Raw genomic sequence first — 13,868 nt, forward strand, 5'->3', positions numbered from 1 at the left:
CTCCGGCGCCAGGCCTCCGGGACGGAGCAGCTGGGAGCCTGTGTCCCCCGGGGGCACCACGCACACTTGTCACCCGTGAGCTTCAGAAAAGGAAGACGGGCGGGCAGCAGGCGGGTCCCCCAAGGCCGAGGACCCGTACGCCGGACGCCGCGGGGCTGGGAGCTGCGGGTGCAGGGAGGGGTCGGGTCAGAGGACCTGCCTCTCCCTCTGAACTCGCAGGAACCGCGTCCCAAGGAAACCAAGGTCACGGCCCGGGCTCCGCAGCAGGAGGCTCAGCCCAGCTCTGGGAGACACGGGGAGCAGCGTGAACTAGGCCTTGCTCAAAATGTGCCCGGGGGCGGGGGGGGGGGGGCACGAGGCCTCCACACTAAAGGCTGGGGGCAGGGAGGATTTCTAAGATGGGCTGGCGCCGCGGAGACACTCTAACCCTCCCTGTCCTTGGGTCCTGCCCCTTAATGTCCTGGGCCCCCAGCAGGATAACCTCCCTCCTCCCCAGGGACCCTGCAGAGCCCACTTCCCAGCGGGCACCCGGGTCACTTAGGAACGGCAGGGGGTGGTGCCCGCAGGTAATGCCTCCTTAGGGTCTACTGTCCAGGAGCGTGTGGGGACATGCTCGGGGACATGCTCGGGGACACGCTTTACTTGCAGACCTCAACTCCCAAGGCAACCACCGCTCTGCTTCTCCATCATTTCCCCACCGAGGACCCCAGTTTGGAAGGAACCCAGGCCGGGCTCTCCCTGGGGACCCAGGGACGCGACTCGACTAGAGCTCGGTGGTGGCTGTTGGGAGGGGGGCGGAGTCCAGACACAGGCTTAACAAAAAGATTCTTTCGAAAATGCGCACAAAAAAGGGACAGGGATCCCTGGGTGGCGCAGCGGTTTGGCGCCTGCCTTTGGCCCAGGGCGCGATCCTGGAGACCCGGGATCGAATCCCACATCGGGCTCCCGGTGCATGGAGCCTGCTTCTCCCTCTGCCTATGTCTCTGCCTCTCTCTCTCTCTCTGTGACTATCATAAATAAATAAAAATTAAAAAAAAAAATGCTTTCATTTAAAAAAAAAAAAAGGGACAGGAAGTGAGAAAAGAGGACGTGCCTCACCTCTGCTGCGGTTGGGGCCAGGAGAGAACGCAGCGGCAGGTTCACCCCGATGCCTCACCTGGCCTGCCCCGCCCCCCGGCCCGCTCAGCCCTCGGTACCCCAGCACGGGACAGGCTCGGGGTTGGGTGTGCGCGGGCTGGGAAGGAGGGTCCCTACCTCAGGAGGGTCCCTACCTCGGGGGCCTGCTACCCCGTGAATGGCTGCAGCGGCAAGGGCAGGAGGGGGGAGGGAGGGGGAGGGAGGGGGAGAAGGGGGAGGGAAGGGAAGGCCCACTCCTGGGTCGCTCCGGTGGGCGTGAAGACAAGCAGCGCGCAGGCCGGACGCACACGGCCCAGGTCTCCAGACGGCGCCGGGCTTTCCTGGCTCCTTCCCCTTCCTACTGTGCCTTCAGCCCACCTCTGCCCCGAGCCCGACGTCCCGGAGGACCCGCGGGGAGACACCCGTTCGCAGCCGGGACGGGCCACTCGTGCAGGGGCGCAGCCCGCAGTTTCCCCGAAGGGGCCAAGGTCTGTGGATGCGGCGCTCGGGTGGAAACGCCCCCCGGGTCCACCGGCAAGGCTCACGGATTGGGAACCGGTTCCTAGGTCAACACCCGGAAGCCCGGGCCGGACCCAGAGCAAGGCCACGCTGGCGACGCCTCCAGGAGGCCCCAGGGCTCGCCGGGCCTGAGGACGAAGCAGGCACACGTCCGAGCTACGGTAGAACCGAGCAACCGAGGCAGGCGGAGTGAGGCCCGGAGCACAGGCTGCCCTCCGGGTCGGGGGTCCCCGGGGCGCGGCCTCCCTCGGGCCCAGGGGCTTCTCCTGTCACCCCCGCGCCGGGCCGCCTGCCTCTCCTCGTGGGTCCCGCGGGCTCCTCGGCTGCCCCGAGGCCACAGGCAGCCGGCTCCCAGACCCACGGGGCCTTTCTCGTCAGGGACCCGTTAAAAATGAAAAAACAAACTTTTCTTTTGCCTCAAAGGCTCACAGGCACTTACAACATTATTTCAGACGTTCGCGGCCCCGCCGAAGACCCGTGTCCCGGGCGCCGGGCGTCCACGCGGCCGCGGGCGGCCCCACCCCGATGCGTCTGGCACACAGACCTCCGCCCGCCCAGGGGCAGCCAACGGCACGACCCCTCCCAGGGCTGGCCCTTCCCTGGCCTTCCCCGGCCGGCTGGGGACCTGGGGACCGGGGGACCAGGGGACTCGCCACGCGGCCCGAGCCCCCGCCGGCCGTCAGGGGCCTTGATGGCGGGGACAGCGCTGCCGACCCCTGCCGGCAGCCGCCCTGCCCCGTGACTAGGGGGACACGGAAGTCGCCGCTCCGAGGCCCGCGCCCGGCCGCGCCGCACGTCACGAGAGCCCCGCGTCACCCAGACACCGACTGTATTTGTGGGGCTTAGGGAAACAGGACAGGGAGCCCGACCACGGGCAGGCGCCAGGGGCCCTAGAACTCCTCGCTCTCGTCCTCGCCGTCCGCCGACTCCGTTCCCACTTCTTCATAATCCTTCTCCAGGGCGGCCAGGTCCTCCCGGGCCTCCAAGAACTCTCCTTCCTCCATGCCCTCGCCCACGTACCAGTGCACAAACGCCCGCTTGGCGTACATCAGGTCAAACTTGTGGTCGAGGCGGGCCCAGGCCTCGGCGATGGCGGTGGTGTTGCTCAGCATGCAGACCGCCCGCTGCACCTTGGCCAGGTCGCCCCCGGGCACCACGGTGGGCGGCTGGTAGTTGATGCCAACCTGAGAGGAAACAGCGGGTGGCGTAAGGCCCTGGTTCCGCGTTGCTGGGAAGGGGTCTGTAGGAGTCCCACACCCGAGACACGGGGGCCGGGCCCCGGGTGGGGCGTCCACCAGTCGGTAAGAGGCGCAGGGGTGACAGACAGGGTGCAGCACCCAAGGAACAGACAAGTCCAGAACGTGGGACTTTCAGGACGACTAGACTAATGCCTTCGAGTCACCGTCAAGAAAAAGGGCGGATGTTTTATGTTAAAAGATTTAAGAGATGGGGACCCCTGGGAGGCTCAGCGGTGGAGCGTCTGCCTTCAGCTCAGGGTGTGACCCGGGGTCCTGGGATCGAGTCCCACGTCAGGCTCCCTGCATGGAGCCTGCTCCTCCCTCTGCCTGTGCCTCTGCCTCTCTGTGTCCCTCATGAATACATAAAATCTTTAAAAAATAAAAAAGACTTAAGAGGCACGTATAATGCCGAAGCTTGGATTAAATCCTGACTTTGAAAACCTGATGTGAAAGGCATCTGTGGAGTGGGAAAGTTTGGATGCTGCCCTGGTATTTTTAATTTGGAGAACTATTATGAATCTCGTTAGGCACAAAAACGAACTTGTGTGTCATGAAAAGCCGTAGGCCAGTCTAAGTGGGTCAGCAAAGCAAACGTAAAGGAAACCCAGGTGCTGAGTCCAGGCAGCAGGCACGCGGGTGTCAGCCGTGCTCAATCTCCCCCCTCTCCTGTAGTTTAGAAAACAGTCTAGGGACTATGAAACCTCGTGAAGGTCCCCGACGGGATCCAAGCCCCGTCTCCTTAAGCACCGCCCTGCCCGGACACAGGGAGACCCTCACACTCAGCACTGAAAACCAGAAGGTCGCCTCCGCTCACCGCCCCAAGGGCTGGGGCCTACTGCCTGCAGGGGCCACGCTTTCCTAATTCGGAGCCGGAGGATCCGCCTCCAGACCTCCCGGCACCTGTCTCTGGTTGAGCCCGAGTCCTGGCGGGTGACGGCTCGCTGCTTCTCGACCCTGTGTCCCCTCCCATCGCGGTCACAGCTGCACCAGCGTCACCGGGCAGGGAAGCCGCGTTTTCCTAAACGTCACAGCTGCCACCTTTAATCTTTCTAAGCTCACCCTGGAACAACCCATAAAACTTCAAGTAGGTCACGTGCCCAGCAGCCTTGAGGATGTGGACAGAAGCGAGAGGGGCGTCGAGCAAGCCTTCTCCACGAGTCTTCAAGGAAGGGGCCGTGGTCACAGACCCTCCGACCCGTGTCCTGCCCTGTCACTGAACGGTAGGCCCTTCCGTGTCCCCAAAAGCCCTCCCCTGGGAGCAGGGGCCGGGTTAGGCGGCTGCGCCCCCCGCACAGGCTGACACCTGGCCCCCGCCAGAGTGGCCGCCCCGGGGAGCGCCTATCTGCCGGGCGAAGGAGACCCGCTCTGCCTTGTATGAGCCGAGCTTGTTGAGAACAAAGCTGCTGGCTGCCTGGTTCTCCCCATCGCCAGCACCCCTGCCCTGCCTGCAGCTCCTGGGACGCTCCCCTGGGCGGGCACACAGCCCCGCGCCTCCCACCCCCACCTCACTCCCAACTTGCCTTGAAGCCCGTGGGACACCAGTCCACAAACTGGATGGAGCGCTTGGTCTTGATAGTGGCGATGGCGGCGTTCACGTCCTTGGGCACCACCTCCCCCCGGTAGAGCATGCAGCAGGCCATGTATTTGCCGTGGCGAGGGTTGCACTTGACCATCTGGTTGGAGGGTTCAAAGCAGGCGTTGGTGATCTCTGCCACCGTCAGCTGCTCGTGGTAGGCCTTCTCGGCTGACACAATGGGGGAGTAGGTCACCAGGGGGAAGTGGATGCGGGGGTAGGGCACCAGGTTGGTCTGGAACTCCGTGAGGTCCACATTGAGGGCCCCGTCGAAGCGCAGGGAGGCGGTGATGGAGGACACGATCTGGCCGATGAGCCGGTTGAGGTTGGTGTAGGTGGGGCGCTCGATGTCCAGGTTGCGGCGGCAGATGTCGTAGATGGCCTCGTTGTCCACCATGAAGGCGCAGTCCGAGTGCTCCAGGGTGGTGTGGGTGGTCAGGATGGAGTTGTAGGGCTCTACGACCGCGGTGGACACTTGCGGAGCGGGGTAGATGGCAAACTCCAGCTTGGACTTCTTGCCGTAGTCCACGGAGAGCCGCTCCATCAGCAGGGAGGTGAAGCCTGAACCGGTGCCACCCCCGAAGCTGTGGAAGATGAGGAAGCCCTGGAGCCCGGTGCACTGGTCTGTCTGGGGTAGGAGGGGACACCGTTAGGATGGAGGGGACGACCCCCGCCCCGGCCCTCTTCTGTCTGCAAAACTATGGGGCCCTAGGCTAACGGTATTCCCTTCTGCACTTAGGAAAACGCTTTGCAGCACAACTGGTACTTAGGGGTATACGTCTTATCGCATGTACGACGGACGGTGTGGACGGTGTTACCTATATTACCTAACTCCTTGAGATACAGAAACTCCCACCATTCCAGGAAGTTTTCTCATGCTCCTGTGCTTCGCCTCGGTAGAAGTGAGAAGAGAACACCTGCAGGGGTTTGGAGGTCTAGGGGACACATGACCTCCAGGGGCCCTGCTGGGTGTGTGAAGGGGCATGAGGGGCAGTGGGAGGGGAGGGCAGAGGAGGGTCAGACGGGGCGGATGACTGGACGTCAGAGCTGGGCCCTCTCCACTCGGTAGCCTGGCCACCTGGCTGCAGGACAGTGGGAGGTGGGGGAGGCAGGGGTGGCAGGGGTGGCATCTCGTCGAGCAGAGATTCCCAGGACTGGAACACAGGGACCCGCGGGGTTAACAAGCGCCCTCACTGACTTCTGACGTAGCTGGTCCTTGGGCTACAAGGGCATCGGTCTACACCGGACGCCCCGGGAGGGAGGATATAAAAATTCTCCATTGACTTGCGATACATCCATTTATCGGATCCCTACACCATCCGCCTGAAACTAGCGCTGTGGCAAGTCTATCTAAAAAAAAAATCACTTAGGGGATCCCTGGGTGGCGCAGTGGTTTGGCGCCTGCCTTTGGCCCAGGGCGCGATCCTGGAGACCCGGGATCGAATCCCACGTCGGGCTCCCGGTGCATGGAGCCTATTTCTCCCTCTGCCTGTGTCTCTGCCTCTCTCTCTCTCTCTGTGTGACTATCATAAATAAATAAAAATTAAAAAAAAAAATCACTTAAAAGCAAACTTTCCGCAAATTGGTGACAACAAAAACCTGCCCCCAAACAAACTCACTCCAACCCTTCGATAAACCTTTTAAGAAAACCCTAAGCCAGGGGGTACGTTGTTCAAGCACCGAATCCCAGTCCCCAAGTCGATGGCAAGTCCTCAGCCTCCGCTGGAGCGTGAGCAGCAGACGATCTGTCCCGGCGATCTCTCTAGGGACCAGTGCCAAGGAACTGGCTGCTAGTTGGCCTCACGCCTGCGCTCCGTGCCTCCGGCGAGGGGTGGGGTCAAGTGGGAAGTGGTTACGCTAACCAGTAAGCAGGAGCCTCTCCGGGGCTCTGCCTGGGAGCCGAAGCACAGGCTGCCCCCACCTACCTGCTGGGGCTCAGAGGAGGCTTGGATTGGACAGAGGGACCTGCCAAAGCTGGGAGCCAGCAGGGCGGGGGCCTGGGTCCACGCTCAGGGCGAACAGGTCCCTCAGGCTTCTCAGCCAGGCCCTGCACCCAGGCCCCAGCGCCCCCCGCCCACCCCCCGCAAAGCAGTGGAGCCACCAGGGCCCGGGGGGCGTGGGTCACAGCCCAGGCCTGCGGTTTCCCTTTCTTCCACATGTGTCCGGCCTCCCGGCCAGGCGGGACCACCACACACGTGGGATCCTGCAGGTGTCAAGGGCACTGGGTCCGCTCACCAGTTTTCGGATTCGCTCCAGCACAAGGTCGATGATCTCCTTCCCCACCGTGTAGTGGCCTCGGGCGTAGTTGTTGGCAGCATCTTCCTTGCCAGAGATCAGCTGCTCAGGGTGGAAGAGTTGCCTGTACATGCCAGTTCTCACCCCATCTTGGGGGGAAGAGAGAGGGCAAAGGTCAGAGGAGTCTCATCCCCACAGGCCACGGGCGCCAGGACCCACGCTGCCAAGCTGCCCTGGTGCACCTGCAGGAGGGAGCAGGGGGCGACGGCCTTGCAACGCCCACTTCCAAAGTCTAGTTAGTCCTTCCTGGACCTGGGTCAGGGGACGGGTCAGGGGCTTTAACTGTGTCTTCCCTCACAGCCCCGTCTACCTGGGGAGGGACCTGGGGAGGAACTGGAGCGCGTCCAGGGGAGTCTCACTTGACTTTTAGCAGAACAAGAACACACACTGATGCAGAAAGCCCAGCCCACAGTGTAATGCCCACAAAACGGTCTCTGGAAAGATGAGGACGGAGCGGGGGGGCGTCTGGGGGACTCGGTCAGTTAAGTGTCTGACTTTGGCTTAAGTCATAATCCCGGGGTCCTGGGGCTGAGCCCCTCGTGGGGCTCCCTGCTCTGTGGGGAGCCTGCTTCTCCGTCTCCCTCTGGGGTTCCCCCTGCTTGTGTGCGCATGTTCGCTTTCTCTCAAATGAGTAAAAACTTAAAAAGAAAGAAAAGAAAGATAGATGAGGAGAGGGGTGAAGTTTTCAGGAACAGGAAACTGAGGAGATCCAGATGCAGAAGGGAGGAAGCGGAGAACGGCCTGGGAGCCAGCGACAGCCAGGTCTCTGCGCTCTGGTCCGTAGGCAACGTGATCCTCAAGGGGCTGGGGGAGGAAAGAGGCAGCTTAAAGTGTCTGCGTTTACGCCCACTCTTTGCTGCGGCCTTCGTCCTGGGCCGGGCCCCTCACTGCCACGTCCAGCGGGTCTGGGCCTCCGTGACCGACTGTCCTCTCCGCACAGGAAGCCCCGGGGAACCCCCGGGAGTCAGAGTCCAGACCAGAGCGGCAGGCTTCAGTGCTGCTCCTGGCAGGGCCTTGCCTGCGTCCCAAGAGCTTCCTCCCTGAGCAGGGCTCCCCGCGGACTTTGGGGTGGCAACAAATACCCTCCCGGCCACCGACCTATGACTGCGGGCTCCAGGTCCACAAAGATGGCCCGGGGCACGTGCTTGCCGGCCTCCGTCTCACTGAAGAAGGTGTTGAAGGAGTCGTCGCCGCTGCCCAGCGCCTTGTCACTGGGCATGGTGCCGTTGGGCTGGATGCTGTGCTCCAGGCAGTAGAGCTCCCAGCAGGCGTTGCCCATCTGCACGCCCGCCTGGCCCACGTGGATGGAGATACACTCGCGCTGTTGGGGGAAGCGGAGCCGCGACGTGGTGTGAATGCAGGAGGGAGCCAGTTCGGGCCAGGAAAGGCCCCGGACGCATCCTTTCATCTTTCCTCCCCGGGCCTGAGGCCTAGCAGTGAGTTACAGGGTCTGAAACCCAGAAGCCTGGGCTCCCCTTCCAGGCCGGCCGCGCTCTAGGCCAGCGGGTGGTTCCCGCTGTCTTCATTCACCCAGGACTTGGGACCAAAGGTGCCTAAAGCCTGGGTGCTCAGGGGCAGGGACAGGGAAGCCGCCGTCCAGCAGCAGAGCCGCCTGGTGCCTGTGAGCTGGCCGGGGAGGGAGGGGGGCTCGAGCCCTGCGCCCCAGGACAGGCCGGCCAGGGCGCGGTGCCCACGCGGGCGCTGTGTCCCCCACACCCCCGGGGAGAAGGCCAGGGCAGGTCTGGGGGCGGACGGAGGCCCGGCTGCGAGTTGGAGCCAGTGTCAAGGCTCATGCACAGGGTCCCGCTGGCGGGAGGGCCCCGGGCCCGCGGGGTCGCCCTTGCCCCGCGCAGGGTGGAAGCGCCGCTCGGTGGTCAGGGCGCGGGTCCGCACGGCCTGGGTGGGCTGTGCCGGGGTGGGCTGTGCCGGGGTGGGCTGTCCGGGTGGGCTGTCCGGGTGGGCTGTCCGGGGTGGGCTGTCCGGGGTGGGCTGTCCGGGTGGGCTGTCCGGGTGGGCTGTCCCGGTGGGCTGTCCCGGGTGGGCTGTCCGGGTGGGCTGTCCGGGGTGGGCTGTCCGGGGTGGGCTGTCCCGGGTGGGCTGTCCCGGGTGGGCTGTCCGGGTGGGCTGTCCGGGGTGGGCTGTCCGGGGTGGGCTGTCCGGGTGGGCTGTCCGGGTGGGCGCGGCCCACGTGGCGGCTCTCCAAGGCCGCAGCACCCCGAGCAGGCCGCCTTCCCTTACTGACCCACTCGTGGGAGACCCAGAGGGAGGCGGGGCCAGGGGCGAGGGGCGAGGGGCCGGGACCCCGGGTCACCCCCCCACGCGGTCTTAGCACGTCGCGGGTCACCTGCGCGGCGGCGGCGCCTCTCCCGGGCTCGGGCGTCCTCCGTGGGCCGCACAGACGCGTTCAGGGGCCTCCCGGGCGGGGACGCGGGGACGCGGGGACGCGGGGACCCGGGGACACGGGGCCGCCCAGCCTGCCCGCCCGCGCCCAGCGGGGCTCCCGGGGGCGGGGACTAAGCCGCGGGCGGGCGGGCGCCTTTGTCCCGGGCGGGGGCGCCGCGGGGCCGGGGCCGGGGCCGGGTCCCCGCGCGCTACTCGGGGCCGCCGTCGGGGCCGCCCGCCTGGCCCGCGCCCTCCGCCCCGCGCCCCCCGCCCCGGGCGCCCCCTTCTCGCCCCCTGGTCCCCGGCCCCCCGGGGCGCGCTCCCGCAGCCCCCCCTTCCCGCGCCTCTACCCCCCGGGGCCCCCTTCCCGTCCCCTCCCCCTCCCCCCCCGCCCGGGCGCCCCTTCCCTCCCCCGCGCCCCCTTCCCTCCCCTCCCCCCCCGCCCGGGCGCCCCTTCCCTCCCCCGCGCCCCCTTCCCTCCCCTCCCCCCCCGCCCGGGCGCCCCTTCCCTCCCCTCCCCCCCCCGCTGCCCCCCTGACGCTCTCCCGCGCCGACCCCCGCGGGGACTCCCGGGCCCGCCCCCGGCGCCCCCTCACCATGGCGGCTTCGGCGAGGTCTGCCGAGGGTCGCCGAGGGTCGCCGAGGGTCGCCGACCGCAGACGCGCCCCGAGGCTCCAGCCACACCACGAAGCCCCGCGCGGCCCCCGGGCGCCGCTTATAAGTCCGCGCCCAGCCGCGGCCGGGCTCCAGCCGGGCTCCCATTGGGCGGCGGCCGTTTGGGGCCCGCCCCCTGCGCGCCCCCATTGGGCCGCGTTCCCCCGAGGCCCGCCCCCTTCCCTGCCATTGGCCGGGAGCTCGGGAGCTTCGCTGCCGCGGCCGCTGATTGGCCGGTTTGTAAAGCCGAAGGGAGGGAAAAGCTCGGGTTGCGGTCCTCGGGGGTCGCTCTGCGCTCCTGCCCGGGTGGGAGCTCCGCGGAGGCCGCCGCGTCCCGTGCCCAGGTCTTTCCCCGCGTAACGTGGCGGACGTGGCTGGAAAAGTGCAGAAACCTCGGGCGGGGGCGCAGCCCGGAGCCCCGCAGCCGTCGCACGGGGAAGAGGTGCCGCGGCGAGAACCAGGTACCGGGAGCTTCTGGGCTGGACAAGCTGCTGCTCGGCTGGGGGTCGGCGGGCCGGCAGGTGTGCGGGAGGACGGGCCGGCAGGTGTGGGGGAGGGCGGGTGTGGGTGGCGGAGGGCGCTCCTGGGCAAGTAATTGGAGTTGACCTCCCTTGACTGAGACAACAGGTGAGGTCAGGTGAGATCAGGTGATTGCCGAGGCCGGGCCCAGGCTGCCCGGAGCCCACTGGAGAAGACTTGGAGGGCGAACATGGATGTTATTCTGGAGAGTCACAGGAGCCCACGGGCTGTGGGGCCCTCGAGGGTGACCCACAGAGGCGTGACCCATCAGCGGTATTTCAGGCAGGTCATAGATGTTACTTGGTTGGTTTCCCCGGCGGTGGTTTCGTGCGTTTCCGAGCTAAAGGGCCGCGCACCGTCCCTCCTCCACAGTTTCTCTAAATACGTAAGCGAAACAAATGGGCCGGTTTCCTGGTTTGGGAGGGTCAATTGGCCTTTGGTTCTATCAAATGACTGGACACCCCAGTGACGACCTTACTCCTTCAGCACGTTCCAGAGGAACCCAAAGCATCTGTCATCTCCTGCTCTCCCTTCCCGCTGGGAAGGTGCCTGCACCCTAATTATGCCAGCCTGGCCTGGAGATTTGAATCGTTGCTTTAGGAAAATCTGCAGCCGTAGTGACTTCCCGTTGCCACAACCCAGGAAGACTCAAAGTTCGTGTCACCTGCACCTGCTTTTCCACAAGACTCTAGACGTGTCGTTCAAAAGAATCCTGGGATATTTTTCAGACTGCGTCGTGGTCTAGGTGGCTTGGTGGTGTGAATGCGGGGTGCAAAGGTTAACTCCAGACTCTGGAGAGTGTCCTTTGATCTCAACCCTTGTGTTCTAGGAGGCTGCACGGTGAAGCGGTGCCCTCCAGGCAAGGGGTGAGGTGAGCTTGCGCGTGAACATCCAAATAAGTACTTTGAAAACCGAGAACAACCGGAGACCTGGTTGTTCCCGGTCTGTCACTGCCCCAAGCAGAACGTCCCGAATGTTACATCCTCCTGAACGTGGGCAAGTCTGATTAAAACGAAGCCACCTGGCCGTGCGCTCAACACCATCCTGTCCTCCATGCCCGGTCCTGTCCGGCGTTTCACCACCGGCTGCTGGTGTCTGGCAGCTAAGAATGTCCTTCGGTCGCTTTATTGGCCCTCCCCAAGTAGACCTGTGTTTGCGACAGTGACCCTCAGTGCCGTCCGTGGGAGTGACACACACCAACCTCCCGGCAGCGTGCTTCTTCACAGCGCACACGTGTCAGTTCTGCCGCAAGGTGTTCGGATTCCACCTACCCAGCTGGCTGCAGCGTCCACATCTGTTTTCTCCTCTCCACCGACCCCAGCCGCAGCGCCGCTGCACACATGCCGTTTCCCGCGGTTCTTCGGGAGTTGAAGGCGTTACAAAGTTCGGAGGCAAAGGCCACGGTCGCCTCTAGGTTTCTGCATCCTTTCCCTACGGGCACTCTCTCCCTAATGACCCGGAATCCATAGGACAACCGCACTCTGACTGGGGGAGGGAGGAGCAAGGAAGGTGGAGACTTCGTGGGAACAAGAATATCCTGTTCACCCAGCGGTGAAGTCAAGGGAGACAGGGAGACACAGGGCCGTGCCTGGGCTACTCGTTCTTGAGCCAGTGCCAGTACTGGAGAGGGACCACCGGCTTTTCAAATGACTGATTTATTTTAAAATATTTTATTTATTTATTCATGAGAGACACAGAGAGAGAGAGGCAGAGGCACAGGCAGAGGGAGAAGCAGGCTTCATGCAGGGAGCCCGACGCGGGACTCGATCCCAGGACCCCGGGGTCATACCCTGAGCCAAAGGCAGACGCTCCCCTGCTGAGCCCCCGGGATGCCCCAGGACTTGTTCTTGACATCCAAAATTAGAACCATTATTGTAATACTTTGCTGTGGGTACACACAGTTTTGTGTCACAGGCTACAAATTACACATCATACGTAACATTGTTTCCATACAAGGTTACATGAATTCAAAGTTTCAATGTATTTTTTTTTTTTTTAGTTTCAATAGATTTGAAGTGAATTTGGTGGACATTTCCCTCACCTGACCTTAAATTCTAACATTTAGACATATTTAGACATATTCTGGGAATTTAATTCTTCAAACACATGAACACCTTGGTCACAATTGAAAGGTTGGCACTACTGAAGCTAACACCTTTATTTTCTTACCCTATGGGCTTAGACAGGGTCATGACCACACAGATGTGCCGTGCGATCTTGTACCACATCTGCTTCCATTGTCTTTATCAAGAAGTATTGGGGAAAAAAAGTGCAGTACCTAATTTCTTTTTGAAAATTTCATTTAAATTTGACTAATTAACATATAACACATATTCTTGGTCCCTACCCTTATGGAATTGATCTTCCTTAGAGGGAAGTAGAGACAAGGTTTAATTATTAAATGTGTATAGATGTAGGAGGTAATAGAAAAGAAGTGCCGTCCAATTCTGAAGGGAAGAACTAATGTTTAGGAAAGTGGGTGTGGAGGCGCTTGGCTGGCTCCGTTGATTGAGTCAACTCCTTTTTTTTTTTTTTTTGATTGAGTCAACTCCTGATCTTGGGGTTGTAAGTTCAAGCCCCATGTTGGGTGTGGAGATTACTTAAAAATTTTTTTTTTTTAAGATTTAAAAGATTGAGAGACACCTGGGTGGCTCAGCAGTTGAGCATCTGCCTTTGGCTCAGGGAGTGACCCTGGGGTCCTGGGATCGGGTCCCACATGGGTATCGCCACAGGGAGCCTGTTTCTCCCTCCACCTGTGTCTCTGCCTCTCTCCCTGTCTCTCATGAATAAAATCTTAAAAGATCTAAAAAATTGATTTGAGACAAGGAGAGCAAGACAGCAAGAGAGGGAGAATGCACAAGAGTGGTGAGGGGCCTAGGGAGAGGGAGAAGTCGACTCCTCAATGAGCAGGGACCCTGGGATCATCACGGGAACTGAAGACAGGCGCTTAACCTACTGAGCCACCCAGGTGCCCCCCCCAAATAAAAAGTCTTTTTTTTTTTAAGATTTTATTTATTCATGAGAGACAGAGAGAGAGAGAGAGAGAGAGAGGAAGAAGCAGGCTCCATGCAGGGAGCCCGACATGGGACTCAATCTCGGGTCTCCAGGATCATACCCTGGGCTGAAGGCAGCGCTAAACCGCTGAACCACCGGGGCTGCCTCTAAAAAGTCTTAAAAAAGGAAAGTGGGCGTTGTGTAGAATCATTAGTTACATTCTCTCAAACTCTTGTTATGAAAATACAGCATATATTCAGAAAAGTGCACAAAAGACGTACAGCTTAATAATGTTACAGAGCCACTATCCAGATGAGAAAACAGCAGTTCCAGCATTGCAGGAACCCTCCTGTGCTCCCTCCAAATCATCACCCCTGCTTTCGTCATAAATCAAGGTGTGACATGCCTGGGTCTGTTTGTCCATTCTTGTGACAATGTCCGTCCAACAGAGAAACTCTGCCTCTTGTGTTCCTCCATGGCTGTCCTGGCTAGCCTGGCCCTCTGCACTCCCATAGAACTCCTACAATCAGTTTGATGAATTTCATGAAATGTTTTTTCTCACCAGGATTTTATTAAAT

At 61.9% G+C, this 13,868-nt stretch overlaps 1 protein-coding gene across 1 annotated transcript; it reads right to left on the bottom strand.

Moving 5' to 3' along the window:
• Nucleotides 1-1,010: 1,010 nt before the first annotated feature.
• Nucleotides 1,011-11,053, bottom strand: LOC121472874 (tubulin alpha-8 chain). Its single transcript, XM_041724437.1, has 5 exons — nt 9,720-11,053; nt 7,840-8,062; nt 6,682-6,830; nt 4,394-5,074; nt 1,011-2,819 (listed from the first exon to the last, which is right to left on the bottom strand). Exons 1-5 carry the CDS (start codon nt 9,720-9,722, stop codon nt 2,526-2,528), a joined length of 1,350 nt encoding a protein of 449 aa, XP_041580371.1. The 5' UTR covers nt 9,723-11,053; the 3' UTR covers nt 1,011-2,525.
• Between the last annotated feature and the right edge of the window lie 2,815 nt (nt 11,054-13,868).

The sequence above is a fragment of the Vulpes lagopus genome, chromosome 1 (genome assembly GCF_018345385.1).
Source record: "Vulpes lagopus strain Blue_001 chromosome 1, ASM1834538v1, whole genome shotgun sequence".
Classification (NCBI taxonomy): Eukaryota; Metazoa; Chordata; class Mammalia; order Carnivora; family Canidae; genus Vulpes; species Vulpes lagopus.

What these genes read in the sequence shown, in the direction of transcription:
- LOC121472874 (XM_041724437.1), bottom strand. An exon ending in TGGAGCGAATCCGAAAACTG is followed by an intron (nt 5,075 to 6,681) that starts GTGAGCGGACCC and finishes CTCCTACCCCAG; the next exon opens with ACAGACCAGTGCACCGGGCT. An exon ending in GGTGTCCCACGGGCTTCAAG is followed by an intron (nt 2,820 to 4,393) that starts GCAAGTTGGGAG and finishes GTTTCCTCTCAG; the next exon opens with GTTGGCATCAACTACCAGCC.